Source organism: Haplochromis burtoni, unplaced genomic scaffold (genome assembly GCF_018398535.1).
Source record: "Haplochromis burtoni strain Fernald_Lab_line unplaced genomic scaffold, NCSU_Asbu1 Contig_1, whole genome shotgun sequence".
Taxonomy (NCBI): domain Eukaryota; kingdom Metazoa; phylum Chordata; class Actinopteri; order Cichliformes; family Cichlidae; genus Haplochromis; species Haplochromis burtoni.
In genome coordinates this window covers 4,757,972-4,780,967 of record NW_024582362.1, presented here as the reverse complement: position 1 = coordinate 4,780,967, position 22,996 = coordinate 4,757,972, and the positions used below count along the sequence as shown (strand labels likewise).

The 22,996-nt window shown below is 41.9% G+C and overlaps 1 protein-coding gene across 3 annotated transcripts in view; it reads right to left on the bottom strand.

The window, feature by feature from the left end:
- The window catches only part of sema5a (sema domain, seven thrombospondin repeats (type 1 and type 1-like), transmembrane domain (TM) and short cytoplasmic domain, (semaphorin) 5A), a 151,095-nt gene that overhangs the window by 30,056 nt on the left and 98,043 nt on the right, over positions 1-22,996 (bottom strand). For all 3 annotated transcript variants that reach the window (XR_001336391.2, XM_042227242.1, XM_005912127.3), the window contains exons 13-16: positions 21,779-21,960; positions 20,359-20,502; positions 16,349-16,496; positions 4,806-5,031 (exon numbers count right to left, since the gene is read on the bottom strand). Coding sequence is in view for 2 of the 3 variants with exons in the window: in XM_042227242.1 (XP_042083176.1) it covers positions 4,806-5,031; positions 16,349-16,496; positions 20,359-20,502; positions 21,779-21,960 (700 nt within the window). In the remaining variant the exon portion in view is untranslated. The remainder of the gene's footprint in view (positions 1-4,805; positions 5,032-16,348; positions 16,497-20,358; positions 20,503-21,778; positions 21,961-22,996) is intronic.

Below are 22,996 nucleotides of genomic sequence, written 5' to 3'. Positions count from 1 at the left end.
CGAAGGGCGAACTGAGCCTCCACATGCACGAACCACGACGGGGGATCGTGAAGCCAAAAGTCCGGCAGCTCGAGCGCCACAGCAAACGTAGCTGCAGCCGGAGACAGAGAGCTGGCGGCTGCTGATGCATCCAGAGCGGAGTCGGCGCCACCATCGGACTGCAGCATGTTCAAGTCAGGGGTCACCAATGTGGAGGTAAACACAGATGACACGAGAGGTCCTGACCGAACGCTGCCACGCACGTTATCCGTCTCATCATCCTTGGAGATTTCACACTTCTGACAGATTTCAGCTTGCTCTTTCTATGAATGGGTCTCAGCACTGTTTGGTGGCATGAGCCCTTTTAATGCAAGTATGTAATCAGCCAATCAAACTGGTTTCTTCAACATGACAGTGAGTTCAGCCTCCATAGTCACCAGATCTCAATCCCCTAGAGCACCTTTGGGACGTGATGGGAGATTGGCATCTTTTTTAATTTTTCCCACAGAGAGTTAAGGCAGAATTCTGAAAGCAAAAGGATGAGCAGCTCCATAGTATAATGGTTAACACATTCACCTAATATATGAAAGATCACTGCTTTGAGACTGGGAGGACACACAAATCCCTGGGAGAGTTGTGTCAGGGAGGGTATCCGGCATAAAAACCCACAAAATCAACCTTTGGATCCATCTGCTGTGGTGACCCCGTTTGAATCAGGGAGCAGCTGAAAGAGGCTTGAAGGCAAAAAGGGGTCCAAAAGTTGCTCCAATATATTTGTGAATTCTTAATTTACAAATAAAACTGCGTTTTCAGATGACACTTGGCTGCAGGAGGTAGTTTCTGATTAAAAGCTGCAAACTAGAAGCTTCTAGCTAACCGCTGTTAGCTTTGACTACATTCAGCTGAGCTACGAGAGGGTTTTCTTTTTTTACCACTTCATAATTCTGATACTATTGACAGCCACAGGGGAAAAAAACAACAAATTTTGTTTTTATAAAAAAATAAGGCCCCAGGAAAAAAAAAAAACATTCTCTAAACCAGGTACTGAATGATACATGAAGAAACCCTTCTGTAAAAATAAACACCCTCCAAAATAGGGCTGCACGATTTTGCATAAAATGAGAATCACGATTTTTTGGCTTAGAATTGAGATCACGATTCTCTCACGATTTTCTTTTCCAGTATAAATATTTATTGCACTTATTAACTGCACATCAACTTCGTAACAGTTGAGACTGAACATAAAAACAATAAATGTCTCACATTTTGTCCTTGCCGCAAAATGTTGTACTGCTTGAAATTTTGTCTCCACCGTTGCTCGACACTGCCTGTATAGAGCAGGTAGTGCAACAATAGAAAAATCATTGCAGGACGGCACTGTGTAGCGTTTGTCTAGGGTGTTGATCATTTTCCTAAATCCCTCGTTTTGCACAGTGTTGATGGGAGCCATATCTTTGGTCAGGTGATAAGTGATAGCCTCCGTAATTTCTTTGTGCCTGCGGGAGTTCGACGGGTATAGGGAAGCGCTGTATAAGGTTCCCGTTATTGATGTTTGGGTGGTTGACCGGGACGGATTTTCTCCTGTCACTTTCTCCTCATCCCTGACGTGCTCTCCGTTGTTTTTTTCCCTGCTAATTTTAGCAGCCAGCTTCTGTATCACGTGGTATAAGGCCCCGCCCTTGTCATTTGTTGAGCAGGAAGAGTGAGCGCTTGTTTTCATGCAGATTACGTCCCGGATCAAAATGCGGTACAATCGTCGTCGTCTTTTATCTTTTTTTAATCGTTGGATTTTAAATCATTTGGAAATGAGATCACACATAAGTATGAATTGAGATCGCGATTTTCTAACGATTAATCGTGCAGCCCTACTCCAAAATGCAGATAAATATAAACAAGAATAAAAATGGAAAGTAAACTTACTCCTCTGGAGTGGAGATATCTGAGAGAGTATGAGAAAAACTTATTTAAAAAAACAAAAACAAACTTCTTTTGCAATTGCAGATATTTATCACATGGTCGATTCAATATGATAACAATAATACATTTTTTTATTTTACAAATATTGTTACAAATATTGTGTTCAATTAGTCAAAGGAAGTATTATGTCACCCATGGACTAAATTGCATTAATTTCTAGGAGACAAAGCGCAGTTTAAAAGAAGAAAAAACAGTACTTGGATGCACTATCTCACTTTAAGTGTCTCAACATGTCCTCTGCTAAGGATTAACAGCAACATGTTTATTGTGGCCTATGCACTAATTGATTACCGTCTCAAATAACTTTCCCGCCACTCTTCATAGAGCAATCTGTTTACACTGGCTCTCACAGGTAAAGCGAGTGATGTGAGCTGAACTCTAATCGATTGCAAGCTGCCTGATGCAAATAGTAAATCTTTATTGAGTGACACACCATTTCTTTTCGGGGTCCCACTGTCTCAGAGGGATCTCGTTGTCCTTTGCCCCAGTTTTGAGTATCAATAAACACCAGCGCTGTGGTAGTAATTACTTTATGATAGCCTCTTGCTGTCAGAAAAGTTAACTGCTGTCCCCGGGGATCTGGCACCACATGAGAGATGGACAGTAGGAGGAGGAGGGCTTATTGAAAGTGTCTCATACGCACACACAGACACACACACACACACACTCACAATGTGCACATATCCACCCACCAAGAAAAAGAAAAAGAAAAAGGCAAACGCACATATTACCCGCCTCCACGCAAACCCACAAATACACACACCAGTGCTCTCCAGATGGATGGCAACTTTGATAATGGCTGAAATGAAGAAGTGGATCGCTGGAGTCTGTCCTCTTTTTCGACAGTTATGACTTAAAACTCCTCCGAGAAGTGAATCATACCGAAGACCGGAGATGGACAATCAACACGGGACGGAGCGGACGAGAACACAGGGGCCACGCACACCTCAATAGATCTCCACTTCACTCAGTGCAGCTAATTGAAACAGAAGTTTCAAAGTGCACACTGAAGTATTTTTTTAAACCTTTTTTTTCCCTATTGCTCAAACACGCGTAACTCAGTTTTTTCAAAAAGGAGGGAAAAAAAGACAGATTTGAGTTAAACCGTTCTGATGTTGAAAGGAAATTTGCTTCACAGAACATTTGCAGAAAGTAAATGAAAAAGAAAGAAAAAATCATTTCACATATTCCACCGATTCCATATTAAATCACCCTGTTATTCACAAGGCTATGCTTTGAGGAGACTAGAAACATTGCCTGCAGTGATGTTAATTACTTATCTAGTTAAAGCGAAGTGTAAAGTGCAACAGCCTCACAACTAATCATGGCTGTTGATAATCTTTGCCACAGTACGTATAATGAAGTCTGTCTCTATTAGCACAGATATCATAACCTCCCCTGCAAAATAATGGTTTAAATGCAACCTGCTTGCTACAAAGTTTCCACTTTAACAAGCTGAGCTAATGGCAGCTTTCCGCAGATATACCATCATTTTCATGATGGTATATCTGCGAAAAAAAACACCCAAAACAAAAAAACAGCTACATTTTTACAGCTAGTACTACTCAGCTCATATGGTGTATTACCATCTGCCTGCTTGGATCCTATAGTCGGCTTGCATCCTGCACAGACTAACACTTTGCCAAAAGTGACTGCTGAAATCACTGCCTTGCTTTTTTTTTTCTCCAATTGTTGTAATTAACACTGAAGCTAATCTGATGTCGGGCTGCCGGTGACAACCCCTAATGAAACACGTTGTGTCGGTTACTTCCTCCCACTAATCAGAAACAAGACAGACCTATTAAAGCTCGAGCCTTTGTTCTCTAACGTCTCAGATGTGTGGCTGTCACTCCTCTTAAAGCTTTGAGTCTGCAGTCAGGTTTTTCCTCTGTGCTTGTCGGCACTCATTTAAAACCCTTCAGGAACATTTAAGCGCTGGCTTCAAAGTGTGAGGAGAACAACTTGTACCACTGTTAGCGCCTGGAAGAAAGACGGATATTAATAATCAGAAATAAGGAAGAGGTGGTGAGATCAAAAAGGCTAACCTCAGTGATTATCGCAGCGTGTGGCGTGTGATTGGTGGTAGCAACAGACCACCCAGAGACGCAGATGAACCCAGCGTGATGGGAGGCCGCCGCAGCTTAGCCGGGCGCTAACTCTGAAGCCCTTTAAAAACAGCTTTTTCCCCTCTGAGGCAGAGAGCGGCACGTTAAACAAACTTTAACTGCTGCATCTGTATCTGAATCGCTTTGCTGTGGTGCGATGCCATCCTGCATGTCTCCTCTCTAACACGCATACTTCTCTTGGACAACATAAACAACTCGTCAATTAGCAGGCTGCTTGTACAAACATTTACAGCGTTTAATTCGCCAGGGGTGTGGCTGACTGAGACCGTGTGGTGCAGCGACTTAAGCAAATGGGAATAGCTGGAATTACGGATAAAGAGCCGCAGTTTGCTGCTTCTTTGTGAGGCTGTAAATGAACTTGTGTGCATGTGTGTCTGTTTGCGTTTCTGTGCATGTGAGCGTGGCAGATGAAATTAGTCGTAAACTGCTGATCGCTTTGGATTGGAAGTTCATTAGTACATCTGACACCTTGATGTCTGATAAAGGCGAGGAGGACGGGATGGTAAACACGAGAGTTGACCGAGATAGGGCTCCTATAACTTTTCCAGGACATCGAGAAAGGAAGAGAAAGAGCAACAGCCAAACAGAAAGAAGGACTGACTTGAGGCGAGGAGGACAATAACCCGCAGCTGCAGAAGGACAGTTGGAGCAGGAAAACAGGAACATCCAGAGGCTGAGAGAGCTGGAAAGAGACCATAAGTCTCTTCCCTCTTATGCACTCACCATCAGTGGAGCAGCCAGTGGATCCGTCGCTGGAACAGTAGCGCATCTCGATCCTCTGTCTGCCCACTTCTAGCAGGCTCGGGTCTGGGATGCGAGCTTTGCAAGTGTAGCGGAAACGCTGCTCATAGTGGCCGCCGTTGTCGGAGATGTTGACAGGCGTCCACGGGGTCCAGGGCGTGGTCTTTTTAAGGTCGGGACATGGCAGAGTGTTGCAAGACTGGTACTCCTGCAGGCACAGAAACACTGCATTTTAACCCACAGTTTTATTTCACGAGAGAGAATCACAAACGACCGAGGCGATAATTAGCACAACAGGCTCCGACAAAAACCTTCTGTTGTGTTTTCCAAACATAATAATGACCCGGACAATGCCTTCTGAAACCCTCAGCAGTCGCTCATGTGAAATTAAACAAACTATAAAGGGGTGAGAAAAAAAACCAACGCCTTTCATCATCGCTCATCCTTGAAAGCCTCTTGATTCTGGTTCTGGCAGGTTTACAGTACGGCATGTTACCAGAACGAGTGCCACTCATTCCCAAAAATACCCTTTACAAACCAACCAGGCCTGGTTTGCCTGGCTCTAATATAGCGTGCCATTATGCCTGCACGCACTGGCTATGGATATGCTCCCATTAGACCACTTGCCGAACATGGAAAGAGGCAAACAAACCAAGCAGAAAAGGTCATTGTTGATCAAATTTAATCTATAACCACAGGGAAAAGATGGAGAGAAGGAGCGCTGAAGCCAAGGACGGCAAGAGGCTGACACAGAAAGAGGCGAAGAATACAGTAATAATGGCAACTCTTCCTCCAATCTGCATTTGACTTTGAAAGCCAGGTGGTAAAAATGAATAACACGCCATTAAAGCCATAACAATATGATATGTGGGACCTACTCAGGAGTGCCATATGTATATATATATATATATATAATATATATATATATATATATATATATATATAATATAATATATAATAATATATATATATATATATATATATATATATATCCATATATATATATATGTTATATACATATATATATCCAGCACTCTCCTCAGCCAACTTGGACAGCTGGCTGGAAAAGAAATACTCTTATTCTGTGGTGTTATATTTGGTGATAAGATTCAATATGATAATAGATGGGTAATAGGAAGTCCGGCCCCGTTTTGTTCCCAGCTAAAGAGTAAGAAGGCGGAGGGAGAGATACGTCTGAGGAAAATGACACCGTAGAAGAGAAGGTGAGATGGCTGCCATTTTCCTCGCTGCTTGTTTATTTATGCTGAATAGGACTTGACTGACTGCCAGACCTTGACAAAATAAGATAAGAGTTCCTTTCTGCACATCCGTCAGCCTGTCACATAGGATACGCTGACAGGTCAGCTGAGGAGAAGAGCTCTATACATTATACAGTATGCAGGCATATTTTTCACCATCTCACTTCCTTTTTTATCCGCTGTCATGGTCTTACTTTGCATCCATCCATCTATCTTTATATTCCCCCAACTCCACCCCCCTGCGTTCTTCTCACACAGCTTATAACTCGCTTTGTGACACATCTGTCCCCCTCTCTCTCTCTCTCGCTCTCTGTTTCTTATTTTTTTCCTTCTGTATCTGTTTCATCTCCTTCTCCTCTCCCTATGCACCACTGTTTCTATCTCCTGCTTCCTCTCGCTCCCTCTGCCTCCCTTCCCCAGGGTACCAAGGTTAAAAACACAGCGAGGATTTAGATTCTGTTAGGGCCCGGTGATGAATGAGGGTGTCACCTCCACCGCACTTCCCGCCTCTCTCCATCCAGTGCAGTAATCATCTTCAGACATTAATATTTAACATTGTCACGCATCACAGACCAGCCCACAATCTGTGATTATCAGCCAATAACAAAAGGGAAGAAAGAAAAAAAGTCCACGTCAGCTTCTCGCCATCGCCTACGGCGACACAAATGCAACACATGGCATGAATGGGGGGTTGGGGGGGACGGAGGAAAGGCAAACAGTCTGTAGGTGTTTGTTGTGAGAGTGGTTGATGGTGGCCAAACACAGTAAATATTTAATGAGGCTTGTCTGGTAAGCGTTTCTCCCTATACTCTGGGGATTAGTATCAGTGCAGTGGGCTAAGGAGATAATTACTGGGTTTAAAGCTAAACCTCATTCAAGGTCTCTAAAGGAATCTACAACAACTACAGCTGAAGTTTACATATCTTACAGCTATATATATATATATATATATATATATATTGCATAGCAATTTTTAAAGTGGTCTTGAGAAATGGTTGTCCAGGCTTTCTGAAGGGCTTTCAAAGTTTTTGGCTGTTTTTTTGTCTCATTTTCCACCCAGTCCTTGTACCTGAACATTTTCAGAGGATTTCTGTTTGTTGAGCTACTTAAAAGTGACCTAACTCTAGGGATGGAGACACAACAGCCAACTTAACCAAGAACCAATTTTAAATTGTATCTTTGTTACTAGTAGCCTGCTGCAAAAATACATAATTTGTTGCAAATTGTTGTTGTTTTTTTTAGCAGAATCTCCAAAAAATGCCAAAGACAGCACAGTTTAACAAGCATAACATTGTATTTATGCAACAAAAATGTGTTTCTCAGCTTTTCAGCACAGAGTGCCCTTAAAAATTGATGAAAACTGCAGAAGTGGAGGAGAAAAGAAGAAGTGACGGACTTAAAAAAGTATCTGGAGCAGATGAACTGTACCTGAAAGTCAAGAAACAAAAGTTATCCACATCAAGAAGCCATTCTGATTAGCCATGGATTGGCCTCCACATGTGGGATCTTCAGTGTGGCAGCCAACATCCAAAGAATTTGAATGTCCATCAGGAAATGTGGAGCGCTATTCCTGAAGACTACTACAAGAAATTACAGAAAAGCTCATCTAAGAGAGTTCAAGTGTTGAAGAATAAAGGTGGCCATGCCAAATATTTACTGTCAAGCTCACTGGAGCAAAAACGCTGGTTTATAATGTATTTCTATGTACTTTTGCACACGGTTCAATAAATCACTGCATCTTTCCATTTCTGCAATCTAAATATCTGGGTGCCGCGAGACTTTTAATAGTGCTCTCTCTTTCTCTCTCTCTCTACATATATATATATATATGTCTATAAGTATACACTGAATGAATTGGCATGACATTATGTCCTAGTATTTATCAATAAGGTGAATCTTTTTGTGGACTCAGACTAATTAAATGACAGGTTCTTAATAAAACCCCACGAATGTATCTGTATTAGCTCCAGAGATAAAGATGAGAGGTCACAAATTGTTTGTCTCTTTAGGCTTCTAAAAACATGCTAATTAAAACACTCTGAAAAAGGGATTGTGAAGTTAGACTTTATGAATTATATACACCATGTCTTTGATACGTGGTGACAGTTAGACATGACTTTATTTTAAGGGTCACAAGAAAAAAAATTACCCATAAGTTGTATGGGATTTGCAGTGGAATAGAGATAATAACATTTTTAAATCAGTGCATGAATCAATTTATTATTAATTTAGATATAGTGGCTTATTTATTTAGGAGTACATCTAATGGCTCTACTACACAGGAAAAACAAAACAAAAGGGTTTAGTTTGACTTTTTAGGCTCAAGAGATTTCAAGCTAGCTCAGTGTGTCATTTATTTACATGTGGCATTGCCGGCATGTGTTAGAGACTATTGGTCTGAAGAAAATCTGCACGCTAAGTCAGTTTTATTTATACAGGTGATAATGACAAATCACACATTTGTCTAAAGGGGATTTTACAATCTGTTCAGCTCACTGTCTATCCTAGGCTAAACTGAACAATCAATAAATGGCCTGTATTTATATAGCACTTTTACTAGTCCCTAAGGACCCCAAAGCGCTTTACATATCCAGTTATCCACCCATTCACACAGCTACATTGTAGCCACAGCTGCCCTGGGGCACACTGACAGAGGCGAGGCTGCCGGACACTGGCGCCACCGGGCCCTCTGACCACCACCAGTAGGCAACGGGTGAAGTGTCTTGCCCAAGGACACAACGACCGAGACTGTCCGAGCCGGGGCTCGAACCGGCAACCTTCCGATTACAAGGCGAACGCCCAACTCTTGAGCCACGATCGCCCCAATCAATACACAGCAACAAGCATTTTTTCAATCATAGACTGTACATACATGTCTGTGGACTTCTTCTCGAAGTAGCCACACACTAATGCACAATTATTTTCAGCTTTACCCTGAATGTGACCATAACTTACAAAGTTACCATCATGTTGTATTAAATGTGACATGAAGTCAAAATATTCCCAGGGTTAAAAAATAAAAACAATATATTTTATAGGCTTGTAAATAAAGTAGAGTCTCCCTCTGCTGGCTGTCGGACAGAATGCAGGTTTTAAGGTGCTTCCACTGACTTCACGTTTATGTCCATCTTTTATATACAGCCTCTGCTACCCACACGGATACATTCACGTAGACATGCTGTATGGAAACATTTGTGGGAAGGGTCATTTTGTTTTACTTGTACCGAAGTATATTATGGGATTGCAATGCAATGCCATGAAGATAATGTTGCTGCTCCCCAGTATTAGCCCTGTGTTACCTGGGGGTCTATAATGTGAAATAAGTCAAAACACCCTTGCTGTTGACGGTGTCTACTCTTAAAGTGGAGGGATAATGGACAGTTTATTGTATTTTACTGCAATAAAAAGGAGCCTTGTTACAGTGGCTATGCATGGGACACAATGGCATGATAATAAACACAAAAACAGTCTCTCCTGCTTTTAGAGTAGAAATCTTTACAACATGTTTTGAATAATGCATTAAAAATGGACCTAAGGAGGTGGAAATAAACATCAATCCAAACCTATAACCATAACACACATACACCCACAAACCGATAAAATGACTCATTTTAATGACTTTGACTGTCTCCGAGCAGTGAATAGGCCATTTTGGGCATAAAATACATCTTGACCATTGTAAACATGTCTGTCTGAATTTAAAAAAAGAGCCCTATTTCTTTTATAATTTTTTTTTTATTAAACTTTCATTTTAACTATGCTATTTAAATGTTTTATCTCATTCTTTCCAGCTGATTTGGTAAAGTAGTAAAACAAAGTAATACAACTACAGTAAAACAAGTAAAAGAACAACAAAAACCAGAAAAAAGGATTTTCTGCACTCTTCAGTCAGCCACACTCACGTCTCAATTTCACAGAAATTACCCTAAAAGGGAAAAACATAGACCAAAGCAGTCGGATGTGACGAGTGGCATGTGGAACACAAGATTGAATTCAATTAGTCCGCTGATTTTGACTCATAGCCGTGCCCACCGCCCCCCTGGCGAGAGCAGCAATGTGCATTATGGGCAAATGGAGAGCTGCGATTTTATGCTGCTTAACACCTTTAACAGGCAGCTGCTTGGAGACGGGCACCTCTGTAATGGGTTTCTGGCTGGAGCTCAGGAGGGCTGGGTGGAAGGATGCTTGATAGCATCATAACGGTCTGGTTGGTCAGCAATGGAAGCAGTGGTCAGGCTGTTTGTGTGTATGTGTCTATGCAAGGCTGTCAGCTTGACTATTGAGTCAAAGTTCTTACTTTGGCACCTTTCACTGACTTGTCTGTTACTGTGCCTGAAGCGCGTGCATGTTTATACATTTATCCATGGCTGACTTATGGATTCAGGCTTCAGCTCCTATCTCATTCTGTCTCCATCCACAGACCTTTCCGCCTATTTTTTAGGTGTTACAGACTAACGGGATACAAGTTGAGGATGGAGGAAGGGAGAAAGGAAGAAAGAGAGCCAGTGTGAGTGTCAGCATACTGTTTGAGTCCTGTGGAAACATAATCCCTCAGCCTCTTTCCTTACTGGAAAATGTATGAATGTAAAGTGTAAGGCCGAAATACCCTGTATATCTTAACTTATGTGTGTGTGGAAGAAACAAAATGTGTGTGTAGGTACAAAAGGGCCTCTGTCACGGTCAGCTGTGGGAGGAGAATAATAAGGAGTCGTGCTTCTCCAGCCTCCTACCATCATTACACTCATTAAACTTCTTATTGGACTGGGAGAGCAGTGAGTGTGTGAGCCAGAGAGGAAAACTTCTGTGAATATAAGGATGGCTGCACTTACATACTGCTGCAGAACCCAGACGTTTAAGTGTACGCTCCAGATGTGAGAATGACTAATCCTCTCCGGTGCCTACGTCTTTATCTATTGTGGTCGAGTCTGCAGAGACGGAGGCCTAATGTTCCTCAAGTCTCGGTGACACATCAGTTCAATTAGCGGCACCGACCAAAACACACTTTGTCAAACACAGACTCCTCTCTCTTTCTCTCTCTCTGCCTACCAGTCTGACTCCATAATGAAGCTCGCTCTCGGCCAGGAGCAGGCTACACACCAGTGCGCACACAATAACTAAAACGGAGCAGTACAAAAACACACACGCGCGCACACGCACACACACAAACACAAGTGCGTTCACCTGCCAGACTGCCTTCACAAACACTGTGTGCTTAACTTTCATTTCACAGGCTGGCTGCACAACTGAACTCCTCACAGGTAAATAGAACAGCTCTCAGTTTCATTAAGCAGCTCTGTGCATCGTCAGTTCTGCCTGGCCCACGTTTGACTTATTTAACTCCGCCAGGCATATTCAGCAGAGAAGAATGGTTCCTTTTGATCCTTGGATGTGACAGACATTTGATATACTTTAGTGTACAAAGTAGGAAACACCATAGTGAAGGATGTATTCTTGAAGACGGCGCAACTCTGAAGTCTTCTTTCATCTACCCGTAGGAACTAAAAGGAATAAAACCGTGGCATTCACAATGAAGTTGTAGCTCTCGGCAAGATCTAGTTTAAAATTCTCTCTTATATGCTGTCTTTTTTCACGACTTTTATTTTAATCGTAGATCATTTCTAACATAGTAACTTCATAGCTTTAATGCGCTAAAACTGAGTGCAAGTATGCAAAACGTGACACTAAATTTCAAATCGTTCAACGCAGAAATGCAGTGTATGGAAAATGCAAAGAGAATACTAACTTGCATTTTAAATGAAACTCAAATTAAATTCAGCTTGAATTTCGGCAGTAATGCATCATTTAATAAAAACGACTGTAGATCTCGCCGTACACGGGTCGGTCTTTTTGTCGGTAAGCTGCTGAAGATGTGATTTGAAAAATGAGAAATTAATGGAGGTTTAGGGGAGTGAAAATTATTTAATCACGCAGGGACCAACTCTCCATTTTTCCCCCCCCAGAAGTTGAAGAAAGATCTATTTGTCAATGCCGCTGAAAAGTTTTACAGATTCTAATCACCTACAACCATTTTTCTTCCTTCTATCTCATTGCTTACTTCATGCTTATAAATAACAGTCCTACTTATTCTGCCCTCTGACTTGAGTCAGCAGTTGTATGTGGTAACTGATTGTAACTTGTGTTGAATGTATCCAAACATACTCTCTTGACATGCTTTTACTTTGAAATGTCTCAGGAAGTGTGGGCAATGTGATCCAAACATGTGACAAACATGCCTTTTTCCACTTGAGCTACAATCAGCTTATTTAGGTTGGTGTACATGGGAGGCGGACAAAAGGGTGGAGCAGTCTACAACTTGTGACAAGCAAACATGTGGACATTACTTTGATTTTTAGGAAGAACAAGAGTGCGAAGGTAAACTGCAATCTGCATCCAGGACAGAAACACCTACGTTATACTGCTGACACAACGCTGGCTCTGTGTAAGCTACTATACAATCAATTCCCAGAGTGACTTAAAGCTGAGTGTATGCTGACCCCAGCCCAGCAGCCAGAGCCTGAGTTTTGGCAGGTAACAATGGCAGCAATGAGCAGTCAGGCTTATAGCATTGTAGCATCCATTGCCACCTACGCATGCTTCCGCAGTAGAATTGCTGTGATGATTGCCATGAAGTCTCTTTCAGCTGCTTTTCAGCACTAAAAGAAAAACTGTAAGCGTGTCCTATCCTATTAGGACAGGGATTTGTATCAGTGTAGGACTGAGCCTCAGGATTATACTGCTAACCGGTAAATATGTGGCAATGCATTTAAGTACATATCATGAGCAGTGAAACAAGTAGTGTAACAAACTACTCTCTCCAGGGAGTAATTAAGTAAAGTAATGCGTAATACACAATAATGTGTAAAACCCTTTTTTATGGGTAATGACGGCAAGACTAGTTGCAAGATATGAAGGAAAGAGAGAAAACTACATGATTCAGGCCTGTCTGTGTGCAATAATTCACTTTAATTATTTATATAGCGCCATAGATTCGCCAAAGCACTTTATAATGTAAAGTAAATAGATAATCACTAAGTTCTAGGTTTTTGTTGTTTTACACCCTTATTAATTGATCTAACTTCCCTTTCAGTGCACAGTGTTTGTCTTTTGATGCTTATTGTCGGGGCTGCAGTGACATTCTTTCTGCACTCCTGTTGTTACAATTACAACTGCAGCACTCTTGCTATGCTAGCTGATGTAAAAGTTAAGTCCTTTCTGCTTTTTTGCTCGCTACAGTTTTACTTGTAAATTTTCACCTGTGTGCAGGTATATTTTTCCTGGCCTTTGAAAAGTTTGTCTGGCCATGGAGCATATAGCAGGAATAAATTCAGCATGAAATTTCCCCAGCTCACATTAATGATCCCACTCTAAACACAGTGAGCGAGCTGCTTCTAAATTTATTTAATTATTTTAGCCTTGTTTCCAGAATTCATAACCTCCGGCAAATAATAGCTTTTCGTCTCAATACTGGGGGAAAGAAATACCTTGCTTCCAATTCATCCAAGGTTGACTGAGCACACTTCCAATTCTGTGGTAAAGTTTTAAGTCACAGGAAAAGATGGGGTTAAGTACTGTATTGCAGCTATAGTGCATCACTACTGTTTTATTTCCTATCTAGCTTAACTAGCTTCCCTGGGGACTCAACACTGTAGAGTGAATACACTGAATGTGATGGAGCAGCACTGTGTGGACTTCAGACTGATGAAGTTGCAGTTATGTGGCCTTTTTCATCAGCAAAAATGAGGCACTGAACTGTAGTAAGCCTGCAGCTGAAGCTTATGGCTATGACACACGGGGCAACGTAAGGGCAGGTTTGATGGAAATAAAGCACCGAGAGAGGTTGTTCCTTTAATCAAGCATCTGGCAGCATTTTGTTTTCAGGGTAGCGGGGTTGCATAGTGAGCGAGGACTCTTTGATTTAAACTGAAATGTCCTTGACCTGAATCCCTACTAGTTTTAGTTGAGCTATTCTGTTTCTGACTGTGTTGCGAGCACCCTGTGGAGGGGTATAAGCAAAGAAATGTTTGCTTCGGGGATCAACAAAAATCACAAAAAAGGTAAGAACTGAACTTTTTTTTTCTGCTCAGGGATTCATTTTACCACATGTTGGGAGCGTATTGACAACAGAATATTTATCACCAACTTAGTTCAACTTTGCACACTCGTCAAAAAGTTCCAAAAAAGATTTAAAATCTTTCTCTTTTTTCAAAACAAGAAGCAGATGTTAACCCATTGCTGTCAATACCTATCTGACAAACACCTGGAGCTGACCACAGGTGGCTGTGACAATATAAATCCTTACAGGTAAACGCAAAGGCGCAAATGAACATACGCGCACCTTTGTTGATCTAACACCCTTTCCAGGTCTCAGTAGGATTCCCAGACTAAATAAAGTAGCTGTGATGACAGAAGCTGCAACATGTGTGTGTTTGTGCGTGTGGTCTCCTTCTGTTTAATTAAACATGTGTCCGGGGAAAGAAACGCACGCAGATGGCACATAAAAATGAACTCCATCACATTTTGGGGGTTCTTGAAATTACCGTTGCTGTTATTATCCCCATCATATGTGGAAATCTTTAAGGTCTGAATAGAAATATGTGTGGATATGGGTGCTTTAAATGCATTGGAGCACTTGTTATACATTAACAGCTGTGCCTTTTAGCACCTTATACGGGTTGTAAATAAAAGGCAGCAAATGGTTCTCTGATCTGAGTAAATGTGTGGCTCTAATATAACTTAGAAAAACCGTCCAAATAAGTCTTCCCCGGCAAAGAATTGCCTCTGAAGTCAGTATGTAATTACCTCTCCGGTGCCTGAAACGTCCCTAATTAAGTCCATATCACAATGTTAGAAGACAAGGAGTCAATGAGAAAACAAAACAAAGGAGAAAGGGACAACAAGTGAAAATGCAAGAGCAAGAAGGAAGAGGGAGGAGGAAGACAACTTGTCTAAACAAACAGAAAATTTATAAGAGTCAATGCAAAGTGCCTGTTTGACCTTTCCTGCTTTCCTTTGTGTAGTACGACTGTAACTGCGACGACGCTGTCACCTCCACGGACACACGCAAACCATCTTTAACATCTCCTGTCCTGTTCCCTCATTCCTAATGACAAGTTGCTCTATTGCTAGCGTGTTAATGGCCACCATGCAATGACAGGAATATGACCACAGGAACCGTGTGGCTCTGTAGGTGCACGAAGCAGGAGATGATAAGGTACGACTGCTAAATTGCTACTTAATGGGAGGTCAGTCTTTTTATTTGGGTGTTCTGCATCGACTAATGTGTCACGGGCAATTATCACATACTATATATGCTCGCGAGGTATCAAGGTCTTGCGTGGGATGTTTCATCGTGTACACTGTATTATTTCGCTTTACAACAGACCATTACACAACCTCTGTAATGTGCCTTTTTTTCCTGCTAAATGCGATTTGGGTCAATGAAAGTATTTTACAGCATTTTACTAAAATTTTCTAAAAGCAAAAAGCACCCAATTATTTAATTTAACCAAGTGAATGTCTGTGTCCAATCTTTTACATGAAAATTCTATGAAAATACACATAATTCTTATTTCATTTCTAAGTCAAAAGAAGTTAAAAAAACATTCAGCTTTGGGCCTAAAACATTAAAAAAAATCCAAACGTCTACTTAAAATGATAAAGAAAACACGCAAACAAACAGAAATACACTTCAAGAATCCCATGCATCCACAAGGCCCTGACCCATATTCTTTAATCCGTTTTCAACAGGGGGACAAGATGCTACAGCTATCATGTTCGTTCTCTCTTATTTTTACCAGGACTGAGGATGAGGGAGTCTGTGCGTGTATGAAAATAGCAGCAGAAATAACACAAGCATCACATCATTCTGTCATCAAGAAGAACACTCGTATTTCAACACTTCCTTGCATCATCTTTGCTTTAGAGACATCTTTGTGGCAGAAAATAAGCCTATTCATATGTGGAATGATTACAGTATGTGTGTGTGTGTGTGTGTGTGTGTGTGTGTGTGTGTGTGTGTGTGTGTGTGTGTGTGTGTGTGTGTGTGTGTGCATGGTATTAAATAGGTCTTGGTAATAAATCTGATGGCTGCTGCCACTGTATAAATATAGCCGGGGGATTTGGTCGTGTTAGATGTTCCCATTTCATCACCACTGACGCTTCGTCGCATCAAATGGCTTAAGCTGAGCTCCCAAACAATGAACAGCCACAGAGAAAAGACGGGTGTTAGAACGGTGCATATGAGAGGCATTGTTCTGCATGACATACCTGACCACACCCGGGACAGTCGTTGCCGTTCTCACAGGTTCTCCGGCGTGACTGGATGCCGCCGCCACAAGGCACAGTGCAGCGTTCCCACGCCGACCAGGCGGACCAGTAGACGTGTGGCGGGCAGGGCAAGTGTTCGTTGCAGTACCTGAGAAGTCACATAAGCACAGATTTAAACTCATAGTAGTCAAGCGCAGCCACATTCAGCTGATGGCTTATCTAATGGCAAGTTTATTTGTATAGCACAATTCAACAACAAAGTGATTCAAAGTGGTCTCCAATACATCCAACTGGCAAATTTCACACACAGCAGGACGCTCTACTTAAGCTGATTTAGCCTGACCATGGTTGCCATGCATCTGCAAGCCACTCAGCAATCATCCTCAAACTCAGCTTATCATATCATTCTGCTTCTGTATTAAACAATGTCTATCTATAGCGCCTGCTCTGCCCCACTAGTCTGCAAATAGATGCAGATGGAAATACCTTTCTTCCTTTAACTGCAGCAGTCCTGACTCAAAGATAAATGCAAGACCCCCAGCAGGAGAGAGAGAGAGTTATCGAGTACTTTTGTGAGTTTATTCTGCCTAAAAGGTGAATGTATCTCTAACCAGTCTCATCCTCTGTATTCCAGGTTGCGTCACTGACCACTCTGCACTTCATGTCAGTTCAACAAGCTGTAAACAACACTGTCATGTCATGTTTAATATCAAACTCATAAGCAGCTGTCTTTAAGATGGTTATTACCCTCCAAGAAGTAACTAAAGTGTCCAATAACACTTCATCTGTAGCTGTTTCAGTCTTCAAAAAACTCCTGAGGCTCTGACAGGAGTTAGGTTAAAAGCTTTCACAGAGGATACCTTATTGAATCATGTATAGGAGTCTCTGGGATTGTCTGTGGAAAATGGAATAGCTTCTTTATCTGACAGACCACTGAAATTATATACGAAGGACACCGAAGACGTCACCGCACTCTTGAAACCTTGCCACTGCGCTACAACTACAAATAGCTCAGACCACAAGACAGGGATGTTTGAAAAGGCGTGTAAACTTCACTTCCAACAAACCAACATCCCTCTTTGATGTGGCCTTGGAGTGCAGGGAACACAGCTCGGTGCGAGTCTGAAGGTCTGTAGCGTATGTCTGTGCATAATGTTGTATTAGCCACTGTGGCTTCAAAGTACAGTTAAGAAAATTGAATCTCAAAACACAACTTCCACATGTAGTTTGCATAATTCATTGACACAGCCTATTAAAAAAGCCTCACATGTGCATGCATCATCTGTAATTACATCGTTTTACAAGACAGGATTATGGCGATGTCTAAAATACTTTAATAGCTCAATCCTCATTAGGCATTAACTACAGACGATTGCCAGTCTAATTAGAGCCCTATAATTTATTTTATAACTCTTACACATGCTATAAAATTGCTTTTATTGCTATTTTGTTGTCTTTTTGCAGATGACCGCTTTTTGAAGAAAACCGAGTCTTCTTTAAACCCTTCCTCCAGAGGCTCAGGCGGGATATTTCCATTGTACCATTCTCAAACACTCGGCTATTGTTCACGGCAAATCAAACGCCACATTCTGTACACTCCATGTTGTTAAAAATCCTTAGAGCAGCGTCTTTCTTTCCACTTCTACTAATCTGCGCGGTTGTACGATACAGTAGGGAGGCGGAGTGTGGAAAAGTGAGGACAAGTGTGGATTACAATCTTGCGAAAGCCCAGAGAAGGGGGAAGATGCACAAACACACATGCTCACACGGACGACCGTGCAAACAAGTCGTGCGCATTAACTGCAGCAACCCAACACAATATGAAAAAAAACAAAAACATGTCCGCAATCAATATGTAGAGCTTTAGAATCATCATCATCACACACACTAATCATTTCAGACGAGCAAGTGGCTTTGCTCCATCTCATCTTATCCTTTTCCCTTCTCAGTAAAACACACAGAGCTGATCAAACCAAAAGTGAGGCTAATTACCCGCTATAGGCTGAGTAAGCAGTGCGGACGCTGTCAGTGTGCTGAGGGAAATACCAACAGAAGGTTCATAAATGCAGGCATTAACTGGCCAGACTTAAGCCCGTAGCGCTGCTGTTTCATAGCATTTGCTTTATCTTTAAAAGCTTTGCCTGCTGCAAACAATCAGGGCCAGACTTATTGGAGGCCTGTTGGCTAATGCAAAAAAAAGACGTAGAAAAAGAAGTTTATTTTGCCCTCAGAATCGTTGTATTTTGCGAATATGCGTGTCTGTGTAAATATAAGCTCGTGTCATATGCATGGATCTGTGAACATAAGGCCTGCGAGTTAATCCCAACAGAGTGCTTGAAGCAAGAACAGCGTATAGTGTGTCTTTGCTGCAGATGTCTAGCACCTATGAAAGAAACCCAGTGCCTCATAAAATAAAAGCCTCCACTGGCATTAAAATAATCGCTCGGCGAGCAGAATTTGAAAAAACGCCAGTCCGCCTCACGCTTTTAACGACAGAGGTGGTTGAATTTTTTTGGACACTGTGTTGATCACCTAATTTTTTTTTTACATGTCTTCCCAATTTGTTTTGTGGCACAAGCAATAAACATTCCTGCTTCACCAGGACACACACATACACCTTTTCTAGCATCCCTTTCTTTTTCCTCCCTCAGGCAGTCTCAAACTGACACAGCATAATTCATCTGTTAACACATTTTCTTTCAGTGTCTCTGCTTTCCTGTTCATTTCTCTCTTCAAGCACTTAACACACACACACACACACATACACACACACACACACACGCAAGACTCCTCCCCTTTCACTCCTGTCTTACAAGGATCCTTTTCCAGCTCTCACAGCTGGCCTCTAAGGTGGCCTAAGGTGTTTTAAATAGCTGAACAGAGCAAGCAGTGATGGAAGGGGAGATGAAACAAATGAGATTAAAGCTCGGAGAGTGAAATCGAAGGGTGGTTGGTGTAAAATGCGCTTCTGGCCTCCTGTGGTCTTTAGTGCCAGCCAGCATTTTTTGGGTTTGGTTCCTGAGTAAGTGGGCTGTGCCGGTCACTCTGTACATGTTTTGCTTAGGGCTCGTGGCAGAGCAGTCACTTTCTCAAGGACTGCTCCAGGAGCAGCAATGAGTGCCAGCGGGTGGGGGGAGGCAGGAGGTTAGACGAGGGAGTGAGAGGAAATGAAAAAGTGCTGGGAGAGGAAAAAAAAGAAAAACAAGTAACATAAGGTTCATCCTTGAAGGCCGTATCCTATTACTCACCCATCACGCTGCTTCTGTTGCCATGGTGACAACTGGTAACAATTTCTGTCTCCTTTCTCCTTCCCTGTATCCTCTGAACTGTGTTTATTTGTACTTTTACAGCCTTCACCTCGGGTTAACAGCAGGGGATGGATGAAAAACATCAGACACTATGGACACCAAGAAGGAATGCCGCTCTGTACTTGGATGGAATTAACTTTCTCTAAGACAGCTTGTTTCATATATTTTTCGAACACACCTAAAGATCTTAAAGTTTTCCTCAGTGCTTTTCAGGTTCACCTTATTTAATTGACCTCATTTAACTCAAGAAAACTCATCTCTTGACCTTTTCTACCTTGCTTCTTCGCATACTTTCTCCTTGAAAGTTTTTTTTCAGGCCTTCAAGGTTGCTTAGAAACCATACAAACATCTTTAAAAAGGCGATTATTCTACAGCAAAGCCTCCAAAGCTTCAAAACGTGGACTCAGTCTGTGTGTGAAAGCCAGATAATTACCCAAGCGCAGGCCTATCCCACTTATTCCTTAATTGGCTGTCACATATTTGGACAGAAGTGAGGGGGGAAGGCGGGGAGGAAAACAAAAAGTCACAGCCAAAGTCGTACTTTCTAACAGCAGGTTGCAAATTATGGGGGAAAAAAGTTGTTTTCTTTTTCCCTTTCCTTAAACATGCATGGATCCAAACGCACTTGTAAAGCTTGTTTTTACTTGAATCGGCTCATGTTGACCGATGTATACGTGTGGGTGTTGTGTTTGCATTATTCACCTCTCCTCGCGGTTCTGGCCCACGCATACTCGTCCGCCGTGGCGAGGGGTCGGGTTGCTGCACGAACGCTGACGCACCTGAAAGCCAATACCGCAGGTGGTGCTGCAGGGAGACCAGGAAGTCCAGGGGGTCCACGCTCCATTTCTATGGTGACAGACGAAGTAATGTCAGTCTGTGACTTTAGCCACTGATTGAGAAGCTGTGCAATTGGTCTTGCTTGTACCAGATTGTCCTGTCTTTATTGTTTAAGAAGAAGGTCTTGGCTGAGAAGCCATTCCTCATCGCATGTTGCTCAGAGGAACAGCACAACCTTTCTCAGGGCTAACACAGAGAAACACGCCGCCATTCACCATCACATTCACACCTATGGTCAATTTAGCCACACGGGAAGAGTAAGGACCAGCCTGCAATCTGAACCTTCTCCCTTTTTGGCGATGGTGCTAACCACTTCACCACTGTGCTGCTTGCGGGCGATCAGACCAATCTTTGTAGCACATATTAAGGGAAAATGAGCCAGTGAAACAAATCAGATAAAGGGATGTGTTTTCACGTGTCTGTTTCATTTTAAATGTAATAATAGGCTCCGAGTTTGAGATAAGCATTTATGATTATGCTCAGACATTTATTACTGCAAAAGATTAATTGACTGTTTCTAACTTCCCTTCATCAAAATGCCTCATCCTTCATGAATGAATATGCTCACATCCTTGTATAGCCGCCTGAAGAGTCATGCAGCTCCAACTTTAACTGTGAGAGTTAAAAACAGTCACGTCAGCTGATGCGGTGCAAAAAAAGGCAACGCCCAATCAACACTTGTTAGCCCTAAATAGGTGACAGTGAGGATGTAACACATAATGACTGGCTGTGTGTAGATACCAAAGGAGTAGATGCAATTCTCCAGGAAATTAACTAACATCTCAACCTCACTCTTAAACTGTTAGCAGTCGGACGTACCGCCCACGGGACATTGGATGGTTTAGGGGACTAATAGGACTGCTAAGGGGTTAAAGGTACAGTCAGTCGTTTTCAAGGTTACTTTATAGAAAAAAATCAATGTTACTTATAAGTACATATTGATTAATCTGTAATTACATCTTCCAAGAAACTGATGCCTTAATTTAAAATTTGTAGAAGTCTCTATATTACCCCGCCATCTTGAATACAGCGACCAAAAAGGACATCAACTTGTGCTTTATGTCTGTGACTAGAGACCACATATCTAGTACACCTTACTATTGGGAACTGTCAACCTTTGAGTCACCGAGCAGCTGAATAGGGGAATAATGTTGACGTGCCCGCTGTTCAAACGTTACTCAAAGTTCCAGTTCTATCATTCCCTACATAGATGTATGCAAAAATATTCATAGACAATTTAGAAACATTTGCACATATGTGCTGCTGCATCAACAAAGTAGTTTACCTGGAGCAGTTGGCGACCTCAACACTGATCCCATGACACTGCTGCCCACCACACTGCGGGGCTGGGTTATCGCAGGCTCGCGTCCGACACAGACAAGCCCCTGCACTGCCTCCGTCGTTGTGGCTACAAGTGGACCAGCCGGACCAGGCACCAAAGCCTCCATCGACTGTAACATTACGAACCTAGCAGCAACAGAGAAGGTCAAAAATAAAACACCTGAAAGTAATGGCTTTCTCAGAAAATGGTCATTGAGTGATGCTCTCAGGAAGGTATTGCTCTGTGAAATTCAGCCCATCAGTGGATGAAAACAGAAATCAATTTTCCTCTAATAGATGCAAAGAAAAAAAAACATTACATCTACAGCACACCCCAAATTGCGCATTTATGTGCTGTAAACATAAGGAAGATACACAAAAATTGCATCAGGAAATGATGAGCGACGAAAACGGGAAAATAGAGATTCATAAATGCAGATCAAGGCTGTGAATGGACACATTCAAAGGACAGAAATATGAGGAAATAAAAGTGGCCTCATAACTGAATATGTGAAGCAAAACAGAATCGAACAGGAAGGCTCTGATATTGCAGCCGCTATGAATTACGACTGATGTCCTAGGCGTATGAGCTAAATACAAAAAAGCGCCGTTGTGAGATTCAGAGCTGCAGATGATATGAGCCATGTCGCCGCAACATTTCAGGATGATTTAAAAATGCAAAGAACACTTTCACACAAGGGGAAGAGGGAGCGTGATCATCAGCAGTTTTGGCAGAAGCAGAATACCGTCTGGCCTCCACTCTTTTTGGTAATTGAACTCTGCTGTGTGCCTAAATGGGGTACCCTTGGCTGAGGCAGACAACATCAATGGGCTGCCTAGAAAGCAAACAACTATACAGCGACAGCCAATGCAGAAATATTGCAATATCATTTACAGCTGAGGCTATAAATGATTTGGTAGATGAATATTTCATGCTGTATATATCTCTCATTAAAAAATAAAGATCCAAAGAGAAATAAAATTACTTTTTTACTGTCGGGAAATGTAGTTTTTTTTCATTAAAATGCCAAAATAGAAGGGAAAAGGCGCCAGAAAGAGGACAATAGAAAAAATCTGAAAGATGATGAAAAGCACTCATATTTCTTTATGGAATATAAAAATAATACTTTCTTTCCCTGGCTGAAAAAGCAAGAGAGGGGTCTCTTTTTATTCAAAAATATAT